Source organism: Propithecus coquereli, unplaced genomic scaffold (genome assembly GCF_000956105.1).
Source record: "Propithecus coquereli isolate 6110/MARCELLA unplaced genomic scaffold, Pcoq_1.0 Scaffold53, whole genome shotgun sequence".
NCBI lineage: Eukaryota > Metazoa > Chordata > Mammalia > Primates > Indriidae > Propithecus > Propithecus coquereli.
In genome coordinates this window covers 2103441-2115143 of record NW_012151174.1, presented here as the reverse complement: position 1 = coordinate 2115143, position 11703 = coordinate 2103441, and the positions used below count along the sequence as shown (strand labels likewise).

Sequence of the window (11703 nt, the reverse complement as noted above, 5' to 3'; positions counted from 1 at the left end):
CTGAGGGGCAGGGGCGGGGCCTGAGGGCCAGGGGCGGGCTCAGAGTGGAGCGTGAGGTGAGGCAGAAGCCGGTAGGGGCTGGGCCTGCGGGAGCGCAGGTGGACCCAGAAGGGTGGGAAACAGGATGGGCTTGTGCCTGGGCTGACCCCTCTCTGCATCTCCACGTAGAGGCCTTAAGGACATGGAGCTCGACTCATCGTCCATTGAGAAACGGTTCGCCTTTGGCTTCTTGCAGCAGTTGCTGCGCTGGATGGACATTTCCCAGGAGTTCATTGCCCACCTGGGTACGGAGCATTCCCTGCCTGCTCCTGATGCCCGCCTCACCTGCGGAAGCCAGTCCGTGCATTTCTCCCTCCTCCCCTTATCTGATATTTATTGAGCTCTACCATGCACCAGACGCTTCTAGATGCGGGGGATACAGCAGTGACCGTCACAAAGATCCCTGCCCTCCTGCTACTGCATTCCTGTGGTGGATTCAGACAATTAACCCAATGAATAACTAAATCATTTAGTATATTAGAAGGTGGTGAGTGTTATGGGAAGAAGAAAACAGTAGAGCCAAGTAAGGGACATTGGGATTGCGGAGCCGGCTGTAATTTTAAATGGGGCAAGAATGTGACATCTGAGCCCAGACATGAAGGAGGCGAGGGAGGAGCCATGCGGACATCTGGGGGACATCTGTTCCTTCCACAGGCAAAGGAATAGCAAGTGCAAAGGCCCTGAGAGGTCCCTGGTATGAACATTAAGATGCCCTGTGGCTGAGGCAGAGTGATGGAGGGCCACAGTGAGAGGGAATGGGGCCAGAGGGGTGACGGGGGCAGATCACACAGGGCTTGGCAGGCCATGGTGAGGACTGTCTTTTACCCGGAGTGAGATGGGAGGGATGTGATCCAACTCAGGTATTCACAGGGTCCCTCTGGCTTGACTGGAGCGGGGCGGGAGCAGAGAAGGGTGAGAACTGGGCAGATTCTGGGTCCATTTGGAAGCTGCAGGCTATTGGGCTGACCCCCTGGATGCCTTTTATATACCACTAAAAATTACAGCTGGGCCCCCTACAATCCCCTCCAATTTCCCCCAGGGACCCCCAGCACTCCCCTTGAAAGCCACCCCCAGGAGCCCCCAATTCCCTCCAGGTGAGTGGCGGAGCAGGATGCGCTCCCACGTATCTCCCCTCAAAGTTCGCATGCTGGGTCTGAGCTGCGCACCCCCTTGGCAATTTCCTCCCCCTCAGAACCTCAGTTTCCTCTTCTGTGATATGGGGGTACTGCTCACCATAACCAGCCATGGCTCTGTCACTTGCTGGGTGACCAGGGGTGAGTTATTTCACCTGAGTTTCCTCATCCGAATGGGGGAAGAGGACCAACTATATAGACCTCCAAGTTGGGAGGTGGCCGTGCACGGATGACATTTCTCACAGTGCCAGGGACAGCAAGCATCGAATAACTGAAGCCAATATCATTATTTTAATAGTATTATTACTATCACCATTATTATTGTCTGAAATCGATTTCTATTTTAAAATTAACTCTAGTCTGTTTATATTGATTTCTTGTTTCCTTTGGTTCATTCATTATTTATCCCAGATTTACTCAGTACCAAGTATTGAAATTCAGAAAGAAAAGGGCTTGTGATGGTTGAGGAGGGGGATGTTCCATGACTTAACCCATTTCAGTTTGTTCTCCCCATTGTCAGCTTCAGGAAGGGTTTGATCAAGGAGTTAGGGGGAATTGGATGAAAGGTAAGGGAGAAGGTTTATCCCAAAGTCAACAGAGGTGACTTCATACCAAGAATTTAACTCCCATCATTTCCTAACTCTTCCCCCAGAGTCCCTCCCATCGGAACACCATGGGTTCCCCAGCCTTGAACCCACCATGACCCCCATTTGCCCTCCCCCACAGAGGCTGTGGTCAGCAGTGGACGAGTGGAAAAGTCCCCACATGAACAGGAGATTAAATTCTTTGCCAAGGTGAGAGGTGGGCTCAGAAGCTGGAGGGGGCTGGGGACTGGTGGGCTCTCCCGACCCCTCACCCTGCCCCCTTCTCCTCCCCCCATCTCCAGATCCTGCTTCCTTTGATCAACCAGTACTTCACCAACCACTGCCTCTATTTCCTGTCCACGCCGGCCAAAGTGCTGGGCAGTGGCGGCCACGCCTCCAACAAGGAGAAGGAAATGATCACCAGGTGGGCCACCTGTGACCTCTGACCCAGCCCCCTGGACCCCTTACTCCCAGCCTTGGCCCTTAGGGGCTCTGGGCACTCTACCTGCAGAGGTGTTGAAGGGCTAGGGTGCCCAACCATCCTATTTTGCCTGGGACTGAGGGGTTTCCCAGGACTCTTACGGGCTCTTAGGCAAACTGGGACAAGTTGGTCACCTGGTCAGAAAGGCTGACACCTCCGCCCCAGCATCCCAGTTACTGCCTGTGACTTTCCTGCTCGCGCATCTCTCTGCCCTGTCCCCATCCCTCCTGGTTCTGTCTTCTGCCCCTCTGTCCCTGTCGCCTCTGTCCCTACCACTCACTGGGGCACCACTGCCCTGACCCCCTTGGCCTCCACACCCCCTGTTCCCCGTCCTCTGCCCCCTTCTCTTTCCTCAGCCTCTTCTGCAAACTTGCTGCTCTTGTCCGCCACCGAGTCTCTCTCTTTGGTAAGTGGCCCCGCTCCCTGAGCCTTTCTCCGAATCTTCTCTCTTCCCCTCATTGCCAACCCCACCCTGAAGAGATATTTCACAGGTCTGTCTTAATTTGAACAACGTTCATTGTGTTCTTCCTCTGGACTGGGTGGTCCTGGGGACAGGGCAGTGACTGAGACGTCTGGACTCTGTCCTCATGGAGCTCCCAGGCCGGTGGGAGAGCCAGACCCATCCCCAGACAGAGACCGCCCTGAGGGGTCTGGGCTTGGAGGAGGGAAGCTCAGTGGGCTGTGGGAGCCCAGGCAGGGGTGGGTGTGGGGTGGCATCGGACCTAGCCAGGGGTGGACACTGTCCTCACAGCCGTTGCTTCCTCCGGTCTGTCTTCCTCTCCCAGGGACGGACGCTCCGGCTGTGGTCAACTGTCTTCATATCCTGGCACGTTCCCTGGATGCCAGGTAGGGCCATGGACTGTGGCACCCACCCCTGTTCTCGCAGACTCTCTGAAATCTCAGATTCTAGAGCTGGGGTTCCCCCACCTCCCTCTTAGGACAGTGATGAAGTCAGGCCCCGAGATCGTGAAGGCTGGCCTCCGCTCCTTCTTCGAGAGTGCCTCGGAGGACATCGAGAAAATGGTGGAGAACCTGCGACTGGGCAAGGTGTCGCAGGCGCGCACCCAGGTGAAGGGCGTGGGCCAGAACCTCACCTACACCACAGTGGCGCTGCTGCCCGTCCTCACCACCCTCTTCCAGCACATCGCCCAGCACCAGTTCGGAGACGACGTCATCCGTAAGGGCCCCTGACCTCGAGGGCAGGAGGCGGGAGGGGGTCACTTTGGCCAATACCACCCATCCCCGGGTGCCTGAGAGAGTCCCCCAGGTGTTTGAGTGTGTGGATTTCGAGCTGTAAGCAAAGCATGAGGTCAGCAAGTTGGTAGGTAACAGAATGAGTTAATTAGGATACGAGTTCAGCAGCTCTATCAAAAGACCCTGACTCACTGTAGCTTCAACCAGACAGAAGTTTCTTTCTTTCTCATGTAACAGTCTACTTTTAAGTGGACCCTAATGCCAAAAGCCCAGCCTGCCCTGAAATACTGCCTTTATCCACATGGTCAAGGTGGGTCATTACGTCCTCCTTCTAGCCCATAGGAGAGGAGAAAAATCAAAGAAGAGGGCACTTCAGTTCTTTTACAGAACAACCTAGAAGTGGCCCATATCACTTCTGCTTATAGGCTATTGGCCCAGTGGAGCACATGGCCACATGTCACTGCAGGGAGGCTGGGAAAGTAGCCTTTGTTCTGGGAATCATGTCTTGAACTAAATATTAGAGGTTGGATGTGGTGGCTCATGCCTGTAATCCTAGCACTCTGGGAGCCCAAGGCAGGAGGATTGCTTGAGGTCAGGAGTTCGAGACCAGCCTGAGCAAGAGTGCTGCTAAAATAGCAAAAATTAGCCAGGCATGGTGGTGCACACCTATAGTCCCAGCTACTCGGGAGGCTGAGGCAGGAGGATCACTGGAGCCCAGGATTTTGAGGTTGCTGTGAGCTAGGTGACGCCATGGCACTCTAGCCCAGGCGACAGAGCAAGACTGTATCTCAAAAAATAATAATAATAATAATAATAACTGGAAGTTTATTACTAGAAAGAAGGAAAGAACAGGGAGAAGGTAAGAGCAGATCTTGGAGGCAACTAGTAGCGTCTGCCATGTTCCTCCTACCACAGGACACGTGCAGTGTGGTGCAGCCGGGATCTTGTCACATAGTGCAGGAGCGTGTACCATATGGGGCCTTGTTGATGAGACACAGGAAACACGAAACACCCGATGGGCTGCCTTGCTGTTGTTTGGACAGGTCCCCTAGGAGCCTTCTAAAATGTGGCCTGGACCCAGGTGGAGCCCAGGGAGGGGCAGGAGGCCCAGAAGATGGGCTGTGGAAGGGAGGGGTCCAGAGTGGGGCCTGGGGACCTGGGGACAGTGGGGTCTCCATGAGACAGACAGCGGAAGTAGCAAGTTGGGGGGAGATGCCGAGGTGAGTTGGGGACACCCAGGGGCAGGTGTCCAGGCTGGGCTGTCGGGCTGATGGGCTGCGGGGACGAGCGATAGTGGAACTTGGAACTGGGTCTGAGCTCGCTGTTTATTTGAAATTAGAGTCTTTTGATAAAAGTAAGAAAGTAGCACTTGAATAAGGTTCTTCCCTGTCCAACCTTTTATTTTGAAAATTTAAAAACATACAGAAAAGTCAAAAGATGAGCACTGTTAACAGTTTTGCCCCATTTGCTTCACCTTTACTTTACAGGTGAAAGTGTTTACATGCTTTTTTGTTGAGCTTTTGAGTGTAAGTTGCAGGCACGGGGGTACCTATCCCTCAGTGGTGCACCTGTGTCCCCTAGAATAAGAACCTTCTTTCATGGAACCACAAAATCATTACCACACCTAACCTGCCCATACTGAAATTTCCCTCGTTGCCCACAAAATGTCTTTGATTTTTTAAAAACTTCAGAATCCAGTCAAGTTTCTCCCATGGCATTTGGTCTCTGTAGTGTCTTTTATCTAGAACAGCCCAGGGCCTCTTTTTGCATGACATTTGTAAAAGTTGATGAGTCTCTTAGCTTGACCGTCTGGGAGCGATGTGGATAACCTGAGATTGTATCAATAGTCGGGATGGCAGGTTTGCTTGCATTTTTCTAGAGCGAGCGCCCATGGCTTTCATCAGTGAGAGATCCACAACTCCTGTGCAAGAAAAAAAACCAGCCTTTACTGAGCGCCTGCTGTGTGCCCTGTTCTAACTGCTTTCCAGATATTAACTCATTTGATCCTCACAGCCACCCCCGTGAGGAAGATACTATAATTATCCCCATTTTACAGAGAGGGAAACTGAGGCTAAGAGCGAGTTGGTACTTACTCAAGTCACAAATCTAGTACATAGCAGGCTGGCCCTACAGCCCCTGCCCTTACCCGCTGCACGGGCCTATTTGGAGACAAGGGGGGTGGTGGGAGAGCACTGGTCTGGGGGCGCAGCCCAGACCCCCGCCCTCCCTGTCTCCCTCAGTGGACGATGTCCAGGTCTCTTGCTACCGAACGCTGTGCAGTATCTACTCTCTGGGAACCACCAGGAACGCTTATGTGGAAAAGTAAGGAGAAAGGGCCATAGTTTGGGACTGGGTGGGGACCGTGGGGCTGGGAGAGAAGGGAGGAGCAGGGGAAGAGGACGGAGGTGGGGAAGAGCAGGGCAGGTGTTCGAGATCTTCAATAACGGGCCGGTACGCCGCGGCAGCTGCAGTTCCTCACGGTGGCCACGTGAGGGCGCTCGCGGAAGGCCAGCCGCGGAGGCCGGGCCGGCTGGGAGCGAGACACCTGCTGGCCGGGACGCCAGGTTGCCTCTGGCTAGGGAACCAACTTACCCCGATAGGGACTCGCAGAAACGCTGGCAGTACACAGCAGCCACGGAACGCTGGGGGGCAGCGCCCATGTGATCTCTCCGGAGCCGGGGTTACTGACAGAGCCTGCCCCGGGGGGCTGCGGGGGGAGGCCGCGTGCACCAGCGCAGAAGTCTCAGATGTCAGCGCGCACCTGTGGACGGCAGCTCTGCTCCGAAGGGTCTTGGGAGGAGGCACCGCTGTGGGGACCCAGGACCCCGACGAGCGGCAGCGTGGAGGCTAAGCGCAGGCCCCTCTTGCAGGCTGCGGCCGGCCCTCGGGGAGTGCCTGGCCCGCCTGGCAGCGGCCATGCCCGTGGCGTTCCTGGAGCCGCAGCTGAACGAGTACAACGCCTGCTCCGTCTACACCACCAAGTCTCCCCGCGAGCGGGCCAGTAAGCTGCGGGGGTGGGGGAGGTGGCGGGGCGCGTTCTACCCGGCCCGGGGGCCCAGGGGCAGCCCGCCTGTTTGGGGTAGCGTGGCCAGGTCTTGGCTGTGAGGGGCCGAGGATCCCCCAGCTGGGGCTGCCGCACATTCGGGAGTCCCAGCGTTTGCCGGGGCCCTGGTGTGCGGTATGGGGACATTTAAAGATTGTTATGTGAGGAGCATTAGGAGGTCAGGGCTGGAATTTGGAACTTTGGGGATTATTTCAGTGATGGTGACATTTCAGGACATCAAGCTTGGGGACAGAGGGACTTTCTAGCATCCTCGCATTTGGGGTGAGGGAGGATTGAGGGAAAGCATGGATCCATTCATCCCTTTATCCATTCATTCCGCGAATGATCACTGAGCACCTACCGTGTGAGGCGCTGTCTAGGCACGTGATGTTCAGCAGCGAACAGACAAAAATCCCGTGAGCTCTCAGCGCAGAGGCTAGAATACTTTGTGGACCTCAGGGGAGCATAAGCTCCAGGGCAGGAAACTTGTGTTTTTGGTCAGCTGTGCTCCCCACACTCAGGACAGCACCTGGCCCAGAGTGAGCGAGTGATGGGGTGTACGTTTCAAGGGGCTGAGTCCGGTGTGGGATTCAGGAGAGAAGACTGGGGGCAGAGGGGGTTGGGAAGGGTTTCTCTTGGAATATGCTGCATAGCAGGGGTGCGATGCGTGAGATTTCGGGAGCGAAGGTTTCTAGGGGTGAGATTGGAAATTGGGTGAGATTTCAGGGAGCAGACAGGCCTGGGGATGTGGAGTATTTGGGGGCCACTGAGTTTCAGCGTGAGGGTTGGGAGAGGTAGTTGGGTTAGAGGGTGAGATCGCAGGAGTAGGGTCTGGGAGAACTAGTTTAGGTGGGTGGCAATTCAGTGGTGTCTGATGTGTTGTCGGGGAGGTCAGGGCTCTGCAGTCTGGGGGTGATGGGTTGGCACGTCCTCACCCCTCCCTGCACCCCAGTCCTGGGGCTCCCCAACAGTGTGGAAGAGATGTGTCCTGACATCCCGGTGCTGGAGCGGCTCATGGCAGACATTGGGGGGCTGGCCGAGTCGGGGGCCCGCTACACAGAGATGCCACATGTCATCGAGATCACGCTGCCCATGCTGTGCAGCTACCTGCCCCGCTGGTGGGAGCGCGGGCCCGAGGCACCCCCTCCCACCACTGGCGCCCCCCCACCCTGCACGGCTGTCACCTCCGACGACCTCAACTCCCTGCTGGGGAACATCCTGAGAATCATCGTCAACAACCTGGGCATTGACGAGGCCACGTGGATGAAGCGGCTCGCTGGTGGGTCTGGGGCCTGGGGTCCCTTGGCCAGATGGTCTGAGAGGGAGAGCTGGGGGTCCATGGTCTCCTGGGAGTTGGGGGGAGTCAGGGTTTGGGTGTTCTCAGGGTCAAAAGGCCAGGCTCAGAATCTGAGGTTCATAGGGTCTGGGCTGGATGGGTGTGTCCTGGGCGTCCTCCAGGCTGAATTCTGAACTTCTGGAGCCTTGGAGAGAGTTGGGTCAGGGATCAGGAGCTGAGTCAGAAGCCTGAGTTCCTCATATGAAGAATCAGAGGACAGTCAGGCGTCAGGGTTCCTGATACGGACAGTTAGCGTTCTAGGTCAGAAGTCAAGAAACGGGTCCCTAAAGTGTTGCGATTCCTGGTTCAGAAGTTCTGTGTCAGGTTTTGGGTTAAGGTCAGGTTAGAGATCGGGGCTGGAATCAGAGGCCAGGGTCAGAGGTCAGAGGCTGCAATAAGAAGCCAGGGGTCATAGTGAGAAATCATAGTGAGGTAAGAGCCCGGGTATAGGCCAGGTCAGAGGATGAAGATTGGGGTCAGTGGTCATGCAGGGTAGGGGGAAGATATCAGGTGAAGATTCAGTTCTTGAGGGTCAGAGGTCAAGGACTTGTGCCATGCTGGGGTGACAGGATGGGGACAGAGTGTTAGAGTCAGGTCAGGGGTTATAGTTGGGACCAGTGTTCAGGGGCTACGTCCAAGGTCAGGGAGAGGCTGGGGTCAAATGATATCTGCTGGGTCAGAGGTGCGGGTCGGGAGTCACGGGCTGGGAACAGAGGTCAGGGGCTGTGTCAGAGGTGGGACCCGAGGTCAGAGGCCAGGTGCTGGAGTTGGGGACGGCCAGCCGTGAGTGCTCACACTGACCGCCATGCCCTGCAGTGTTCGCCCAGCCCATAGTGAGCCGGGCGCGGCCCGAGCTGCTGCACTCACACTTCATCCCCACCATCGGGCGGCTGCGCAAGCGCGCGGGGAAGGTGGTGGCCGAGGAGGAGCAGCTGCGCCTGGAGGCCAAGGTCGAAGCCGAGGAGATGCTGGTGCGGGAGGAGTTCTCCGTGCTGTGCCGGGACCTGTACGCCCTGTACCCGCTGCTCATCCGCTACGTGGACAACAACAGGTGAGCACGTGCCCCGCCGTCCCCCACTCCGTCCCGACCTCTCCTCCTGCCTTGCTGTACACCCCTCCCAGTTCCCACCCGCCCCACCCAGCCGCCGGTCCCTCCCTCCGCGTCCCTTCTGCCTGTTACTGAACCTAAAAAGGGATCCAGCCTAGATCCCTCACTTGTTGCACAAAGAGCCAAGTATTAAGACAACGAAGACTGCCAAGGGAGAAAGAGATTCTAATGCAAAAGACGTCTGGTGGGAGAAATCGTCTCCGATCCATCTCCCTGACCAAGAGCCAGGGATTTATGGTGGCTTGTGGAAGGCGGGCCGGGTTGCGTGGGGGTCGAAGTCACAGGATCTGCAGGTGGTCGGGTTCGAGCATCAGCTGCTGGCGGTGGGTGGTGAGTCCTGGGAGAGGCTAGTTAAGTCAGTTGTCGGGCTTGACTGGTAAAGTCTGAGGGAACAAAAAGTAACTTAGAAAAACATCATTTTGCAAGGCCGGTTACATGGCTTTCCCCACCTTGGCCCAAACCCAGCCCACCTGTGCTCTCCTCCAAGCCCCTGTGAGGGTCGCGGCGTCAACTTCTGGAACCCTACGTTCTCTCCCCAGCGCCGTGTCTTCTGGCTGGGTAGATGGGGGTCCGACGTGTGCCGGGAAGTCTGGTGGTCAGGCCCTCCGCCGTCACTGAGAGAAGAAAGGATCTGGTCAGCCTGATTTCCCCCAGAAGTGAAGATCTTTAATAAAAGGACCAGGCCAGGTGTCAACCAATTGCTAACGTTTCCCTAAAATCAGAAGAGGCACTGTTTAAAGAATTAGTACCCCTTGGTGCAGCCCAATCCAGGGATAGCGGAGTACGTTTCGACTCCACATTCCATCCTGGTTGAGAAAGACTTTCGTGTTGCATCGGGGGTGCATTAGCTATGTCTGTCCTGGGCGCAGAGACGGGCAGCGGTGATACGCACGCTGCGAAACAGCCACTCCAGGCGTGAGTTAAACTTGAACTGTTATCAGTTGCTGCTTAACTTAGCTGTGGGTTCTGCTAGCAAAATCAGGCTTAAATAACCATTGGCTGTGCCACGCAGTGACAGTGTGCTGTTTCTTTATCACTCCCCTAATGCAGGACATTTAGATTGTGTCCATTTCTTTGTCACTGCACATAACACTGTAAGGAACAGATTGCTTTTTTAAAAATTAATGCAACCGTATACCATGAAAGACACATAGATCAGCTTCTTTCTTCTTGGTGGCTGTGTGAGGTTCTCTGCAGCTGGACGTAGCTTGGTTGTTTAAACCAGGCCCTGTGGCTGGGCACGGAGGTGGTCTCTGATTTCTCTGTTACTAACCGTGCCACAGCACCCGCCTTTGCACGGTCACCTGTGTGCTCACGAATGGGCACTGAGTAGGCGCCTCGGAGTGGGAGTGCCGGGTCGAAGGTTACAGACTAATAAATCGTGGAATATTCGTACAACAGAATACCACGTGGCAATGAAAGCGAGCAAACAAAACAACGTGAGTGAGTCTCACAAACGTTGGGTTGAATAAAAGAAGTCAGAGTACATATCACGTCATCTGTTCTGTAGTAATCAAGAGCAGATAAAAATAACTTATGGTCTAGTTCTAGAAGTCAGGATAAGGGTCCTCTTTGCAGAGGAGGGAGCGCGGCTGGGAAGGTACTTCTGGGAACCAAAATGTTCTGATTTTTGACTTGGGTGGTGGTTACACAAGTGTGTTCACTTTGTGACAATTCACCAAGTTGACTTTTTTAACATGTATGTTATGTAACACATACGTATGCCTTATATACAGTACATTTCATGTGTATTTCAATTAAAAGGTTAGAGGAAGAAGAAAATGTTTTTAAAGGAATAGTCTTTAAAAAATTTAAATGTTCATCTGAATGGCCAGATTACTTAGAAAACTCCATCCCTCCGATTGGATGTCCCCTGGTCCCCCATCCTGTCTCTCTGCAATGTCCCTGTGTGACCCCTGCCCTGGGATCCCCACCCCATCCCTCACCAGCCTGTCCCCTGACCAGGGCACAGTGGCTGACGGAGCCCAACCCCAGCGCGGAGGAGCTGTTCAGGATGGTGGGCGAGATCTTCATCTACTGGTCCAAGTCCCACGTGAGTGTCCCCCACGCCGCCCCTCCTCTCCGTGGCAGAGAAGCCGCTGCCCACAGGTGCCCCTCTCACCCATCTGTCCCCAACCCTGCCTCCCCCACCAGAATTTCAAGCGTGAGGAACAGAACTTCGTGGTCCAGAACGAAATCAACAACATGTCCTTTCTGACCGCTGACAACAAGAGCAAAATGGCCAAGGTGGGTGCTTGGGTCTGGGAGGAGCACTTCGCAGGGAGCGGGGGAGCACCCTCAGGGCTTGCTTCCTGACCCCTCCTCACCCAGCCAGCCTGTCCTGTCTGGTCACATCCCCTGCAGCCCTCAGAGCAGCCCCTCTCACCCCATCTCCCTCTTCTCTCTTCTCTATTTCCTCCTACTCCTCTGCCTCTTCCTCCCATCTCCCTCCTCCCCGTCCTCCTCCTCCCCCCATGTCCTCCATCTCCCATTTCTGTCCCCCTCTGCCCGTTTCCCCTGTCCCTCTTTTGCATCCTCCCTGTCCTTCTCAGAACTACCCTCTTCAGGGGCCTAAAGAACAAACCCACCTACCCCCGTCCAAGGTCCAAGATCCAAATGCCCAGCTAGGGGACGTGTGGCGGGGTGGGGCCGGGGAGCTGGGTACTGCCGACTTGGAGTTGGGCCTGGGCTTCTCTGTGGGGCTGGGGTAACCCTTCTTGTCTCTGTCTGCGATCCGGTGAAGCAGGCTGGAGATGTACAGGTCAGCCCCACGTCTGGGACCTTC

The 11703-nt window shown here is 55.5% G+C and overlaps 1 protein-coding gene across 1 annotated transcript in view; it reads left to right on the top strand.

The window, feature by feature from the left end:
- Positions 1 to 11703, top strand: part of RYR1 (ryanodine receptor 1 (skeletal)) — a 133021-nt gene that overhangs the window by 61526 nt on the left and 59792 nt on the right. The window contains exons 59-71 of the mRNA XM_012656979.1: positions 169 to 284; positions 1899 to 1966; positions 2059 to 2180; positions 2594 to 2643; positions 3023 to 3083; positions 3176 to 3414; positions 5672 to 5753; positions 6302 to 6432; positions 7427 to 7753; positions 8627 to 8861; positions 10884 to 10971; positions 11073 to 11165; positions 11665 to 11679. Of these exons, the coding sequence (XP_012512433.1) occupies positions 169 to 284; positions 1899 to 1966; positions 2059 to 2180; positions 2594 to 2643; positions 3023 to 3083; positions 3176 to 3414; positions 5672 to 5753; positions 6302 to 6432; positions 7427 to 7753; positions 8627 to 8861; positions 10884 to 10971; positions 11073 to 11165; positions 11665 to 11679 (1627 nt within the window). The remainder of the gene's footprint in view (positions 1 to 168; positions 285 to 1898; positions 1967 to 2058; positions 2181 to 2593; positions 2644 to 3022; positions 3084 to 3175; positions 3415 to 5671; positions 5754 to 6301; positions 6433 to 7426; positions 7754 to 8626; positions 8862 to 10883; positions 10972 to 11072; positions 11166 to 11664; positions 11680 to 11703) is intronic.